The 15,923-nt window shown below is 34.2% G+C and overlaps 3 protein-coding genes and 2 long non-coding RNA genes across 5 annotated transcripts; 2 read left to right on the forward strand and 3 right to left on the reverse strand.

Annotated features, from left to right (window-relative positions):
* Window positions 1-140: 140 nt before the first annotated feature.
* On the forward strand, window positions 141-4,712 carry LOC117235255 (probable cytochrome P450 305a1). Its single transcript, XM_033497123.1, has 8 exons — window positions 141-231; window positions 1,212-1,466; window positions 1,906-2,143; window positions 2,608-2,767; window positions 2,862-2,973; window positions 3,243-3,423; window positions 3,642-3,898; window positions 4,254-4,712. Exons 1-8 carry the CDS (start codon window positions 141-143, stop codon window positions 4,433-4,435), a joined length of 1,476 nt encoding a protein of 491 aa, XP_033353014.1. The 3' UTR covers window positions 4,436-4,712.
* A 609-nt stretch (window positions 4,713-5,321) lies between these two features.
* LOC117235254 (methyl farnesoate epoxidase-like) lies at window positions 5,322-8,466 on the reverse strand. The gene is made up of 8 exons (XM_033497122.1): window positions 7,815-8,466; window positions 7,377-7,628; window positions 6,984-7,272; window positions 6,617-6,855; window positions 6,327-6,538; window positions 6,118-6,204; window positions 5,906-6,047; window positions 5,322-5,567 (listed from the first exon to the last, which is right to left on the reverse strand). Exons 1-8 carry the CDS (start codon window positions 7,900-7,902, stop codon window positions 5,362-5,364), a joined length of 1,515 nt encoding a protein of 504 aa, XP_033353013.1. The 5' UTR covers window positions 7,903-8,466; the 3' UTR covers window positions 5,322-5,361.
* A 724-nt stretch (window positions 8,467-9,190) lies between these two features.
* LOC117235261 lies at window positions 9,191-9,744 on the reverse strand. Its single transcript, XR_004493645.1, has 2 exons — window positions 9,616-9,744; window positions 9,191-9,538 (listed from the first exon to the last, which is right to left on the reverse strand). It is a non-coding gene; the product is annotated as an uncharacterized LOC117235261 (long non-coding RNA).
* A 1,482-nt stretch (window positions 9,745-11,226) lies between these two features.
* On the reverse strand, window positions 11,227-15,333 carry LOC117235253. The gene is made up of 3 exons (XM_033497121.1): window positions 15,262-15,333; window positions 14,279-14,373; window positions 11,227-14,075 (listed from the first exon to the last, which is right to left on the reverse strand). Exons 1-3 carry the CDS (start codon window positions 15,283-15,285, stop codon window positions 12,524-12,526), a joined length of 1,671 nt encoding a protein of 556 aa, XP_033353012.1. The 5' UTR covers window positions 15,286-15,333; the 3' UTR covers window positions 11,227-12,523.
* On the forward strand, window positions 14,191-15,637 carry LOC117235262. The gene is made up of 3 exons (XR_004493646.1): window positions 14,191-14,997; window positions 15,095-15,349; window positions 15,411-15,637. It is a non-coding gene; the product is annotated as an uncharacterized LOC117235262 (long non-coding RNA).
* Window positions 15,638-15,923: the final 286 nt, after the last annotated feature.

Raw genomic sequence — 15,923 nt, forward strand, 5'->3', positions numbered from 1 at the left:
ATTGACATATTAGTTGTGGACGAAAAATTTCAACCTATCGATCTATCGTCCAGTCGTTCTTCGGGAGAACCAATTTTAGTTCGAACGCTTTCATTGATCGCTCGAGTACAGAATCGTAAGTTCGTGTGGGACGTTGCAGGATGTTTGCCACCGTGTTACTAGCAATAGTAACGCTGATATTATTAATTATTTATTTAGTAGTCGGACAACATACGAGAAAAACCCCACCAGGTAATCAAAGTTATTTCTTATCAATTATATTGAGTCACGTTGCTTAGTCGACATCCTACAAAATTAGTGTATGGATCATTATACACCAAATCAGTATTCTTTTTTAATAATTTTTACGTAACCTTTATTTCGGATATACAATATAGTTAAGAGTTTTATCTTGCTAATATTTATAATTTTTTGTTTTTACAGTAAAATAAAATTGACAATAATAATGTGTTATGTTACGAAGATTAAAAATATTAGATCATTATTAGTCATGATAAGTTTTTATAATTTTTTATTGAGGTATAAAATCATTAATTTAATATTTCATCAAGATGAATGAACTAAAAGAGTTAATCTGCCAATGAAGCCGTTAGCGGTGAATGTAAATCATGCGGATGTATACACTACTCGGGTTGATTGGGTCACTGAGCTGGTTTAAATTAGCGTCTTTATTGTTCCTCTAATGAAACTAATTCTTCTTGAGGCTTATCTATTTCGTCCGAATTAATTTTTTTTTTCGTCCGAGAAATTTTTATTCTCTATACAAAATATAAAGACTAATACATGTTGTACTAATATTCGCATACATATTCAAATTTAGAGTAATAGAATGATCTATAACACGTTTTCGACACTGATTATAAAATCTTCGAAATATTATTATCATAATATCGATATCTATAATATGATTTATTATTATTATTTAGTACATATTTTATTATGTAAATAAATTAGTATTATTTATTTTCAATTACTATAACATTTATAAAATAAAGCTCTTTGAATTTTTTGATCCCTTCCTATTCTACTTAAAACTTAAATAATTATTTTTTAATGCTCTAATCTCCGTTCTTAAAATTTAAAAATTTAATACTATAGATAATAGTATATCGTATATATAATAGTATATAGTATATATATTGCTTATTATGTAAGACCATGAAACGTATTCTTTTTTCTCTTTTTTTTTTTAAAGCTTTATTATTTTTTAGGGCCATTCTCGTGGCCGATTTTCGGCAACCAGTTTCTAATGAAGCGTTTGATTCGTGAATTTGGGGGACAGCACGAAGCGTTCCTGGAACTTTCGAAACGGTATGCTAGCGATGTGATAAGCGTAACTATGGGTAATGAAAAGGTACTGGTCATTTCTGGAAGCAAACTGTGTGAAACGGTACTGAAGAATGAGGAATTCGATGGACGACCTTGGAACGAATTTATCAAACTTCGAAATATGGGCAAAAAGCAAGGTACTAGAGTTCAAGACTATTTTTAATAGATCAGTTGAATTGAAAAAATTGTAAACAGTAATTTTTTGGTACAAGATGTTTTGAATGATCATTCGAATAAAAAAAGGGCATATTTTGATGATTTTTATTCATTTGCATCATCAAATAGATATGTAGTCATACAAATATCTATTTCAAATGGAATGCGAAATTTAGCTACAACAATTATACTAACAACAATTAATTTTCCATAAACATTTATCTTTAAAAATTATTTTATTTCCAATTGTCTTATCATATATGAAAAATGGGTTGTTGAAACTTTATTTTTATTAATTTGGATAATCAACGTCCTGCTGTAACTACGTATTATAATATTTCGCAATATAGCAGATGTGCGAAATAGATGCAACTTGATTCGAATATTAGCGATATTATCGTTTCCTGTTATTATCGATAGGCATCACAATGAACGACGGAGGAGAATGGAAGGAATTACGGAGCTGGATGTTGCGGACCATGAGGATTTTCGGTTTTGGAAAACGCGAGATGGCGCAAATGATTAGAAAGGAACTGACCTTACTTTTGAATGAGATGAATACAGAGGGTCCGCACAAACTAAGACCGTTGATTACACCGACTGTGATAAACGTCCTCTGGTTTTTGACGACGGGAGAATCATTCAGCAGGGGCGAAAGGTACATAAATACATGTGCTCTATTGGATTTCTCTACTTTGTGTATCACCGTTTTCACGTATTCGGTCTCCCATGCGTATAAACGACTTGTTGGAATCGTTTACACGTTTGCTTAAATTCCTTTTTTTTCTATGTAATGTAAGTTAATTATATCATTCATGAAAACATGTTTTACTTTCTTCATTTAAAATTGTTACAAAATCTTTTGAAGAATTTCGAAAAACAGAAATAGAACAGAAGAAAGGAAAGAAATGATTTTATTTTATTATTGCTTTGTAAAATTCGCTTCATTTAAGAAGAATTATTATTCCTTTATATTTCTTCTTTGAAAGAAAGAACAAAAATCACGGAATAAATCATTATAGAAACGAAAGTAATGATCCACAAGAATTTCGAAGCGAAACATAAAGTAGGTCACGTTCTTGAAATACATTCAATCCTGATTGATTGTTCTTTCCAATGCAGAATAGAGTCTTTTATCAAGTTGATGGAAACTCGAGCACAAGTCTTTGACATGATGGGCGGACTTATCTCTGCTTTCCCTTGGATTCGTTACATTGCACCTGAGTTCTCAGGATACAATCTTTTGTGTACGCTGAACAAAGAACTCAAGGACTTCTTAATGGTATGCCCATGATGTAAATCAATTATGACTTTACATTTATTAAATACGCTGTTTAACAATGAATTTGTTATACATGAACGTCTTTTTTGTACAGGGAACTATCATTGAGCATAAGAAGAAATACAAGCCGGGAAGTGAAGGAGATGTAATTGACATGTTCCTTCATGAAATGAAAAACCATGGGGAATCTAGCCCTATCTTCACTGGTGCGATCAAGTTTATAAGTTATTTCATTTATATTCGTAAACACATTCATATCTTTTAATTCTATCAGAATTTGATCTACTGTAAAAAATATTAGTATTTTTCATAGAACTGAAAAATAGATAATTTTTAATTTCCCTTTGGTTCTAAGAATACTGATGTTATATACTCATAGAAATATTAACGAAAGAGAAAGTATTCTCATTAGAAATTGTCGCGTACAATCCTACCAATCGTATAAGTTCGTTTTCTCACATAACATATTTTTCAGATGACCAATTGGTGGTACTGTTGATTGATCTTTTCCTTGCTGGTTTTACGACCACGAGTTTAACCTTGGACTTTCTGTTATTAATTATGACGGTGTATCAGGATGTGCAGCATAAAGTACAAAAGGAAATCGACTCGGTGATACCGCGTGACAGACTTCCTGAAGTGGAGGATAAAGCAAAGTAATCAAATTTCCTGTTAAATATTCGAACTTATCTATGTAAAAATGTGGATTTAGCTGAAATTACTAATTCCTTTAATTTTTCGTTGAATCTTCTATCTTATGTTTCTTGTACAATTTTTGTTGTAATTCCTGTGTAGAAGAGTAAAAGTTGTATGTTCGATGAAGAGATTAGAGTAATGTGGTATGCGAGAAAAATGAAATTTTTTACTGTTATAGGCTCCCATATGTGGAGGCTGTAATAAGCGAAGTGCAACGAATGTGGCCAGTATTCCCTATAATTGGGCCGCGACGAGTTCTTCACGATACGATTCTTGACAAGTACACGGTACCAAGAGATACCACCATTTTAGTCAATATGTACTCCATCAATAAGGATCCTAATATCTATCCAGAGCCACACAAGTTCATGCCTGAAAGATTTATTAAAAATGACGTCTTCGAGCCAGATACATATTCTCTGCAATTTGGAAAAGGTATCTATTTAGATTTAGATTTAGATTAATCTATTTAGATTAGAACTTGCAAAATGTATTTTACAAATACACAAAAATCTTCTAGCATTGTAGAATTGTAAAAATTTTTTAAAATATGTAATCCACATCAATGTCATTTTATCAAAGTACATAACAACGTAAATAAGATAATAGCGCTGTTCATTTATGTTTCCGGATATCTCTATGAAAGTTAGAAATACCTTTCATGAAGATAATTAATGCAGTCATTATGAGCTAAACGAAACAGTGACGCAAAATACTGGGTACATTATGATCATTAAAAAGATGATTTTATTTATCGATACTTTCTATAGTTTTATGTGTTTGTCTCCAGGAAGAAGACGATGTCCAGGCGAAGTACTGGCGAAGTCCGCACTATTCATTTTGTTTACAGGCATAATGCAGAAGTATAATCTACGTCCAGTTCCCGGCAAAGGACCAAATTCTGTAGAAATTATATACGGCTTGACATCGTCCCCAAAGCCTTATGAGGTACTCGTGACGCCACGATATTAATACCTGCAATCCTCGTTCTTGATATATGTATAATTCCTTGCTAAATTTCTTACACTTATAACTTCCATGTATCACGTAATTAACAGGAAGTTATTCCTACAGAAAATTTCAATAGAATGTTCATGGTAAATGAAAAAAATGCTAATTGATCAGTATGTAAAGACAAGGTAAAATATATTGTTCTGTACATTTGTTTTAGTATCCAGGCTGGATATACCTATTTTTATTTGTTCGATTTATTGTTTCAATGATAAAGATGTTGCCGATGCACGTTAAATGTGACGTTTCTCTGTTTTGAAGTAGCTCCACCCGTGGATAGAAGCTCGGTTTGTTTGACTTCAACAAATTTTTCTCTTGAATATTGTTTATTGTTTCTACCGCGTGAAAGTCGCTTTACGGGTCGTTTTACGTGTTCGACGAAATCAGTTCGTTTCGCAGAAGTCCAAATGTACCTTCGCTCGCACGCCACGTGGCGATTCAGTCCTTTTATATTAGGTTTCAACATGCCTGTCAAATATTTCCTTGTCACTGGAAAATAGATTCTGTAAAGCTAATAAAAATTATGTAGTTTGTATTTAAATATTGAAGATGATTCTTTTTCTTCTCAAAATTTTTTATTATATATTTGAAGTAATTAGGAAATCATACACTCGGAGATATTACTTAATAAATAGAATAAAAACATTTCTCTATTAAATAATATAAAGCACATTCCTCGACTCTGGTGTTTAATGAATTATATTGAATCGCCATCGTGTAAGCATATGGTATCCCAATTATTATGTACAGAATAGCAATTTATTCTTAGAAGACTACTCACAATTTTCAGTTATATAATTTCCAGCTTTCATATTTGTATTCAATAAAATTATTAAAACATATAGGACATATTACACTTAATATTTTAGTCTAATTATCTATAATATTTACATTGTAGCGCAGTTTATAACGTCAGATCTCGCTGTAAGCTTGAGGTAATAAGATTTCGGTGATATAGTGAAACCATCGTATCCATTTAGATCGGGTTTGCCGTGCTCTGGTGAAATTTCAATGTCGAAGTAATGTATAACGTAGGCGAAGAATAAGAATAAGGATGTCCGGGCTAGCATTTCACCCGGACAACGTCTTTTACCTAAAAGGCAGAACGACATCATTAATTCTAGAACATTTTACCTCAGAATACGCAAAGACTTCAAATATTTACATCTACAACATTATCCATTGAATTTTTATTTAAATGACGTCTATTTGGCAATAAGAACTACATAAACTTAAAAAATATGATTTTATCTGGTGAATTATTTCCGGATTAATGAGCTGTGTGTATATATGCGTGTGTATACATATATGAGATTCGAAAATGTTTCAAGTGAAAAGAAACGAATTAAATTTGTCAAGATGAATTTCCAGTTCTTACAGAATATTTTATACAAATTTTATAGTGAGAAAGATTTGTGTATGGAGACTGACCTAAACCGAATGGTATGCTAGCATTATTTTGACAGAATCGGCCATTTGCGTCGAGAAATCGCTGTGGTCGAAACTCTTCTGGATGGTCCCAATAAGTTGGATCATTTAGCACACTATGGAAATCCAGGAGAATTATAGTATTCTAAAATAACATAATAAAGAATACATAGACTGATGTTTTTATTCGGGACATTTATATTTGTAATACTTGCTTTGGGTATACTATATCCGCTGAAAGTTACGTCCTTCATGGTCTTGTGAGGTACTCCGAGTGGCGCTAAGATCAAATATCTCTGTACCTATCGTAATAATGATCTGTTTATATAATTCAAAAGAAAAAAGTGCAATGGATCAGTAGTTACGATAATAAAAAGCGCGGGATCTTATGGTTATAGTATAATTAATTCCAACTATCAATTACTTCCGCAAGAAACGATTCCATCAAAGGTAGCGATGAATAATCTTCTAAAGTAGGCGATCTTAATCTACCTACGACGATATCTAGTTCTTCCTGGAGTATCTTAATCCATTCAGAGTGTAAAGATAAAAATAGAAAAGTGGTCGCTAAGGTATCTGTCGTAGTCTTTGAACCGGCTAAAAAGAGGTCCAGGCATAGGACCAATAAATTTTCCCCTTTTAAACAATTAAATTATTCTTTAGTAACAAATAGGTTATCATATTTTAATCGTATAAATAAAAGGAGATACTCACGATCAAAAATGGAATCACCTTGCTCAGTATTTTTTGAAGAAATCTCTAAAAGAAAAGCATCAATTAAATCCTGCGGTTGATTTCCAGACAGTCGTTTTTCGTGGATATTAATCTCCTCGTCTAAGAAATTCCAAAGCTTCTGAAGTATTCTCATTAAATCATTGTAACCAGATAATTCTGGTATTATGAAGCGTAGAAATGGCATTTGCGAAACAATGCCACCCATTGTGTCCATCAATCTATGAGAAGAAGCATATGAATATACTCGTGTAAGTATGCAAATTTATATTTACATTCGTATAACATACACCTTATGCACTCTTAATTACGATGTGATGATATTAAAAAAAAATTTGTTTCAAATTACCTGAAGGCATCGTGGACGGTCTCGAGAATTTCTACTAATTTCTCGTTTGCATAGTCAAATCTGTGTCCAGCGAACATAAACCAAAGAGAATTCAAAACTGCAATATCGAAAGCTGTATGCATTGGTACTGGACCTTTGACACTGGCACGAAGAAGGTAATTCACAAGATTATCAGCTTCGACAATCAGCTGTTGCTCCATAATTGCTTGACCTAGGCCAAAGGTTCTAAGGTGGCGCATCGTGAAACGACGACACTGAGACCACATTGGTCCTTCCGTGAATAAAATTCCTATCAAAATTTATTAATAAGAATATGTTAAATTTGAAGTGAATATTCTAAATATAACTAAAGTAATTTTATTGTGAATTAAAAAAAAGACTAACATTACCTACCCTTCCTTTTTCCAAACGCACGGACTCTGAAAAAGAATCCATCCGGTCTTCCATTGAATTCTTCCTGAAGAAGAACTTTTTTTACCAGATCGTACGTCGAAATCACAACGGCTTTCTGATTCCCTAATTTCAGGCCCAGAATCGGCCCGTAGGTTTTCGTCAGATCTTGAAGAGCCAAATAAGTGTATTTGTGTTTCAGTTTCAATCGTCGAAACGTGAAGAAGCAACCGACCACTGGCAACCATTTTGGACCTATTCGAATATTGAATAAAATGCGAATATTAAAGAAACTGATGAAGTATATTAATTTATTAGACTAACTAAATAAGTTGAAGCAATTGTTATTACTCTCATAAAATTTGTCTTAGATTTTATAAAAAAGGTTAAAGTTAGGAATTAATATATTTGCTATTAATTACACATTGATTGTTCACCGACCAGGAGGAAAGTTGTGCGGTTTGATGCAATCATAAACGCCAAACATAAAAAGGAGTATAAGGAGAAGAGAGATGGTCACGTAGAGCATCTTGAAATGCACTGATACTTCAGCTCGGGACTTCAAATGCGGCTACTATACCAAGCATATATACGTATTGTAACAAAAACGATTCTAGTGGCACTCTGTGATATTATCGGCGTGACACCCATGGCCTCTGACAAAAATATCTTTTTGTCTGACACATCCTTTTCACGGTGCTCTTCTCACTCTGCACTCCGTTTGAAAAAATGTTATCTGTTTCTTTTCTTCTTTTTTTAAGATTATGATACAACAAAAACTCAACGCGAGATAAATCGCTTAGTTGAACTTAACAATCATTGTCGTTTATGTAATATCGTAGAAGAAATTCTTCGGCGAAAGTCTCCACGCTTTCGATCATAAGAAAAGTACTGTGAATTGTTTATTTAAGAGGAGTAACGATTTCAAATTTGAAACGCTATTTTTGAAAAGATTGAAGAAGAATGAAAATTCTGTGAATTTGGTGGTTGTTAATGGTCTGTGGTTTCTACTTGTCTATTTATAAGCAGTTTACTTATGAAGAATGCTTGGAATACTGAATACACAAGGTTAAATTCCTCTTGAAATGAAAGAGAATAACCACAAATAAAAAAGATATTATTTCTCCTTTTACTTTTCAAATACGATTTCTGAAGAAAATGATGGATAATTAAAATAATAATTGTTCCATTAGCTTATATTCAGCTCACTAAGGTCAATGAAACATACTGAAATAACAAGAACCGACTACCTGTTTATTTTCATTATAGCTTACAAAAAAAAGAGGCGCCATAGAAACTGTACTTTCGAAGTTGCTGCTGAATTATTTCCTGGTTAAATAAACTAATTGAAGTTAACCGATCCAACAGGTTTTGCATTTCTGTCATTTGCAATTTATGGTTACCTACTAATTATATCATATCCGCTGCATTTGTAATGTCGTGTTGTTGTTGACCTTCCGTAACATGAAGTGGCAGTAACACGAAACTTTCTGATACACCCACGATCTCGAATAATTCTGTTGGAAAGTTTTGGAAAGTAACTCTGACCTACAACTTTTTTCTAAATCAAAGATCAAAATTCGATCATTATAAATATTGTAATCAAAAATAGTCTTATATAAAATGATCAATGATGTTTCTCTTATATTTAATCATTTGATATATTACTACTCATAAAAATATATTATATTATAGGAATATATTCATTGCTTCACATGTGATTATTTAATATGGCGTTTAATTAGATTTTATGATCATGCAAGATGTTATATCGTAATTTTCTTTCTAGACAATCGTTTACACATTGATATACCTACACGTGTTTGAGTATGTATTTTAAAACAAACATAAGTCGACGTCGTGCGCTTGGACACGTATGTTTTATGAACAATGTTTGCAGATACACGTCGATGAAGTAGTAGCAATAAACATTGTTTTTAACTTTTCCATAAATGTTTTCAATCTTCATTCATTCGCTTTCTTTTTTTTTTTGGAAAAAAAATAATATAATAAGTTTTATGTATTTACGAATGTAGACTTAATCTTTATATATAGAAATACTTTCCTTATTACCGCTTTCTAATAGAGTAAAATGTTGTACAGTTGCTAGGAAAAAATCACATACAGCCACTTTTGGTTTCGCCGCCATTAAATTCACGCCAATCCTAACCAATCGTAATTTATGTTAGAAATTACTCGAAGGCGGCGCTAATGGATCATTGTTTATGCGCGTGAAACTTACTTAATACGTCCTAATTCCTCATTGCTCTCGTAAACTCGTAAAATTGCTTACTATTGTGGTAATCGGTTGGTATTGAACTTGCAAGATTTCCATTTAACCATAAAATCACCTTCAGAAACGTAGAAAAGAATATATTCTTAAGGAAATAACCTTGGACACTTAATCGTTTCATCTGAAAGATATTCTAAATATGTATGTATTGGCTTCTTCCGAAAGGTTCGTTTCGTTTTTATTATAAATTCCTAGCAAATAATATTATTGCTGTTAGTTGGATACTAAAGAAAATTAAGGGGAAACGTAAAAAAATTCATTAATAAAACAGGTTCATTTTTTCAGTAAAATAATATTAAATCTCATATATACATACCAAGATATATACATACCTCTATCTGTCTCATTCACCAAATATAACATAGTCCCATTATTATGTATTTATCATAATCTTTACAAAACTTATTCCAAATATATAGGCTAGAGATGAAATACTCTATGAGAGCCTATAGAAGCTATTTAAAAGAATTCATTGCTGAAAAGGCCAACAGTTTCTTAAGAAAAGCTCGTGAAACTACAAACGGTGAAAAATCTAATTCTAGTTAAATCTTTCCTAACTCTTAATCATTCCAAACCAAACAGCATTAAAAAGTTTCTTACATGTAAGTTGAAGTAAATAATACGAAATATTTTAGGTTCACAGAAATTCTTCGGTAAATGTTTCTAATCAAATATATTATTTCCTAACAAAATCTCACCTAGTTCGTCGAACCTATGAACGTTAAGGAGATAAAACGTTGTCACAAATTGTAACGAAACAAACGAGAGAAAGAGGCCCGGAGAAAAGTGGAAATCATTGGTCGGCTGAAGAGATCGATTAGAAAATATACGTGTACGACATTTCTCCAATTCTATTTTCTTCCCCGAGCGAAACACATTGGATGAAAAGTCTGACCCTGCGGTATAGTTGGATTAAAGCAAAAGTTTCTCTCGTCGTGCATTGAGGCCGATTCCACTGCGCAATGTACACATACATACAACCTATTAAGCCGAGTTTATACTTGATGAACAGATACGAACAAACATAAACGACATCAATGAATCAACGTGATAAGCATCAACAAACATGATTGCTTAGTAGATGACACACCAAGTGTGATTTAAATTGCAATGAAGCTTCCACTAGTCATAGGTTAGGTTAGACTCTGGATTTTATCAATTAACAAGGGAGTTCTAAAAAACCTGGAGTATACAGTTGCTTACGAAAGTATTTGAATATTTATAGAAACCTTCTTTTGTTATGCGAAACGATTCTGAAATTGATGAAAGTGATGAAACGCGACTATTATGATTATACTGATACATTTCAAACAAATCTGAAACTAATACATAGAAGTTGCAAGACATTCTGTCTTGCAGACACTTATATATTTCGTAGAGATCATAAAAGTGTTTAAACAGTGAATTATCTATTATATTAATAATCTTCAATGTCTAATGGGAGCATGTTTAACACCTATTACATGTATAAGATGGTTATTCATGTGTATGTACTAACTTTTTACTAAATATATGTTTGCAATAAAAGACTTGTAACTTTTATATGCATTTTTAGATTGATTTCATATTTTATCAAATATAATCAGAATAGTCGGGTCTCGTATTGCCTATGAAATTTTAAATTGGTTAATAGGTACAATATATTAAATTGGCATAACATGTATACCTACATAAAAGTTTTCTATAATTGATGTTCAAATACTTTCATGAGACTTTTAGCTTTTTGAGACTGTAGCTTTTCCGTATTAAATACGAATTATATGTGCAAATACCTGATCTATGTTTGTTTATTGTAACGATATTGGATTACTTCTCAAAGTTGGCTTGAAGAACTGGTGGGCATAGCGATGTCTTGTTAAAGAAGGAAAATCCAATCAACCAATTAATGTGGAGCTACTGTAAAGGTTTGCGTTCATTCGTCAGGTGCAGACCCGGCTTTATAAAGCAGTTGGATAACTCAAAGAGAATACAGTATAGCGGCAGGAATTAATTTATGTCGCTGAATGCATGTGAGCCGCACCACTCTCATATGTGTGGGTGCACGGATACTTTCTCTACGGTCGAGGTCTCCCATATACAACCCGACACGACTTCCTTCCATACAGATTCGAACTTTCTCCGGTTTTTCAGTAGCTGCGGCGGCTACAACCGCGTGGCCATGTTGCGTCATGTCGAGTGGATCCTCGGATGACGAAGCGAAATGCGATGGTGTTAATGAAATATGTATTAACAAACTGTACCGGTAATACCGGCGTATTAGTGTAGATTACGATTTGGATATAGAATATATGAAAAAGAAGCGAGAAGAAATACTATAAGAAAATATTGAAGTTATGTTTGTCGATGATTCGTGTAGCAAATATTTACTTAGTTCTTGCTTTTGCGGAATGTTCTAATCTTGAGTAGGTTCTGAAATTTATATATTACTTAGTTAACGTGGAGCAATGCCATGTGAAAATTTGTAATAATAGGAAGTTTTTCTTTATTAGGCTTTTCTTTCTTTGCTATGTAGACTTACTATAATTTTCTATAATCTTCATTCGTACTACCTCTAAAAAATATGTGTGATAATCAGGTGAAATAATAACAAAATTGTCTTAACAAAATATTAATCAACTTTATTTGTAACGGCATCGGTTAACAAAAGTAACAACAACATTGTATAAAAAGGGGGAGTAGAAAATATACATACATAAAGATAGAACGCGTTAGGGTCAGGGCCGTGTCAGTCGATTAATCCTTCGAAAACTTAACTCTCTACAACTTATTATACGACTAAGATAATATATACAGCGGCTTATGTTACAATACTCTTGAATAGGTTTTTATACAAGCTATAGATTTTTATACTGCTCGATCAGTGATTGGTAAACCCAAAGTTGGCTGTCTGACCGCTTTGATTTTTCGATGCTGGTGGTGGCACCAGGTCCTGACTGATCGATGGAGCTTCAGTCTTCGAAGATCTATCCCATCTAACCTTGTTCTCGTCGATTCGATGTTGCTGTTGCTGAGCCTGAGCGATCTGCTTTGAAGCAGCATCAGAACTATAAGGAACTATCTGAGAACTTTGAGTCTCTGTATCTTTTCGGTCTTCCCAACCATGGTGATGGGGATGGTGGTCGTCTGCGGGGAACCATTCTGATATCCAAACTGGTTTCCAAATCTTCTTCCATGCTGGAACCCAAATTTCCTTCCAAGCTGGTACCCAAATCTGTTTCCAAGCTTCTTTCCAAGCTAATTTCTTATCAGGTATCCACTCAAGTTTCTTGTCAGTCTTCCAAATCTGTTTCCAAGCCTCTTTCCATTCCAGCTTCTTATCAGGCACCCAAATAAGTTTCTTAGATGGTTTCCAAATCTGCTTCCATTCTTCCTTCCAGATAAGCTTCTTGTCATCTACCCAAATTTGCTTTTTGGCCGGTTTCCAGATTTGCTTCCAGGCTTCCACCCACTCCAGCTTCTTGTCCGGTACCCAGATCTGTTTTTTCGCTGGTTTCCAATACTTTTTCCATAGTGGTTTCCATATCAGTTTCTTCTTCCACAGATCGTGACTAGTGTACTGCCATCCATGGTTATCGGTGCCGTGGAAGTGCTCACCAGGAATGCCGATTTTCACCCATTCAGGGATCCAGATTTTTTTCCAGGCTGGTACCTGAATCTCCTTCCACGCTGGTACTTGAATTTCCTTCCAAACCGGTTTCCAGATCTTCTTCCACGCGGGCACCTGAATTTCCTTCCAGGCTGGCACCTTTATAGGTTTCCAAACGGGTTTCCAAATCTTTTTCCAGGCTGGTACCTGAATGTCCTTCCACACTGGGACCTGTATCTCCTTCCACACGGGCTTCCAAATTTTTTTCCAAGCTGGCACCTGAATGTCTTTCCATATTGCCTTCTGTGTTGGTACCCACACGGGTTTCCAAATTTTCTTCCACGCGGGCTTCCAAATTTGTTTCTTTGCTGGTTTCCAGATTTTCTTCCATCCTGGCTTCCAAATCAGTTTCTTCTTCCAATAGCCATGATCGTGGTGATGATGGTGATGATCGTCATGGTGTTCTTCGAGTGCTCCATTGCCTCCATCGCCACCACCTCCTCCAGAATGACCAAAACCACCACCAACGTCACCTCCACTGGAATGGCCAAAAGTACCGCCAATGTCACCTCCAGAATGACCAAAACCACCGCCGATGTCACCACCGCCAGAGTGACCAAAGCCACCTCCTCCAGAATGGCCGAAACCACCTCCTGTATCACCACCGTGAACGCTAAGGTCTCCACCGTGACCACCTAGATCTCCACCGTGACCACTTAGATCTCCACCGTGACCACCTAGATCTCCACCGTAACCGGTAGCTAAACCGCCACCATGGCCTCCCAAATCATCACCCCATCTCTTCTGTGCCGCTGTGCCATATCTATGTTCAAAAGTTATTTAAAAAACTATAATAATTTACTAGTAAACTTGCTATAGTATTACTATGACATTTACTATAGTATTTGAATTGTTTAAAAGAAAAATATTTTAATCCTGAAAGATCATAGAAATAGTATACAGTAAGAATGATTTTAATGAGGTTCTATTTATATTTTTAGTAAAAATAATAAAATGTACACTTACGGAATTTGTTGCTGAGACTTCTGTTCCTGCAGTTGATTCTGATCCACTGCCTTGCTCGCCACAAGTGCGGCTTGCAGTAGCACTACTAGTGCAGCCTGTGAACAACGTAATTGCAGCTATTACAGAATTTCTCTATAAGTAACATGCTAGCAAATGTCACTATTTAACGCCGTCTGCCTTACGTTTAAATCTTGATAAGAAAACTGAAACATGCAATACAAGACACGGAGAAATTTTGATTTTTTTATGGTAATATTCCAGTCATGACTTTTAACCGCTGTTCGTTTATGGTACATCACTTTCGAAACTCGTTGCCAATCGATAATCAAGTAACACGTTTGTAGACAAATAGTGACTGTCGCCCTACAGTTCCGGTTCTGTCCATCGTTGTTCTCGAATTGTTATACATGGTTGAGGAGAAATACTATGAGCATCGAAGAAAACAGGATCGTTTAAAATTGTAATAAATAACAGAAATATCTAGTTCAATGTTTCTGCAATATTAAATATTTTAAAACTTAAATTATATTATCAGATATTATTTTCTAGATTTATGATTATTCATGAAAGGTATGCACATTTTACCTATATTTTATTATATTATGTCTGGACAACAAAATGATTAAAAACGATCTACATAGTACTATATAAATTAACCATAGATTCTATTTTTCAGATAAATAACCTGGAGCGTCTAACGTTGGCCCAATCGTTAAATGGTAATCAACATTACTTTACCAGAAACTTCAAGTACGATGATCTTAATAGTCAAGTCGATCACCATTCTTCAATCATGACACTCGCTACTTACTCCAGATATGACGAATCTCAAAGACATCACCGATTATTTCGCTTGCACCCTTGCTACGATGAAATCGTTCGAGAACACCCACCTTACTCAGATGCGATAGTTAAAAGAATCACGATTTGTGGATAAGGTCGAGAAACTTAATCGAAACAAATGTTTTAAAAGAAAAACTAACCACGCATCCCGGGCGAATCCTCATATTTTTCGCAATGCCGCCCGTCGGGCTCGGGCCGCGTACTCTTGTTCCCTAAGTGCAGGAAAACGTAAGTTACTTCGTCCAATCAGCGGAACGCCGTTGTTATATAGGCGCGTATTCTCCCCCAGTGCTATCGTCGGAAGGTGACTCGTGGACGTGGTGCGCCTGGGCCAGGTGCTGAAGGTGGTGGTAAAATCGTCCTGGTGGAGGAGGCAGTCCACATAGTCAGAGGAAATCGAGACACGATGGTGGTGGGCTCCGAGGGGACGACGTTACGGAAAGCCCGTAACTTGACTACCTAGCGATGGAACCGATTTTATTCTTTTCTGTTGGCTGACCACAGTTTGTTACATGAAGATACTATCATGTTCTTGTAAGGTTTTCCTTTTTTGTGGATCTATATTTACAATATTTCAAATTTCAATGCTATTTCCTTTCTTAAACTAAGTAGTCGTTTTTGGAGATAATCAGGGCAGTATAATAGAAAACGTAATTTATATATTATATTATGTATTTATAATTTAATATAATTTAATTTAATTAAATATATTTCATTTAATATAAAGATACTGGCTATATTATTTAGGAAAATTAATATGACAGAAAATGTCGTTATACATGTTACACAACATTTTTAGCCT

Source organism: Bombus vosnesenskii, unplaced genomic scaffold (genome assembly GCF_011952255.1).
Source record: "Bombus vosnesenskii isolate JDL3184/JDL3185 unplaced genomic scaffold, Bvos_JDL3184-5_v1.1 scf7180000013314, whole genome shotgun sequence".
Lineage (NCBI taxonomy): Eukaryota > Metazoa > Arthropoda > Insecta > Hymenoptera > Apidae > Bombus > Bombus vosnesenskii.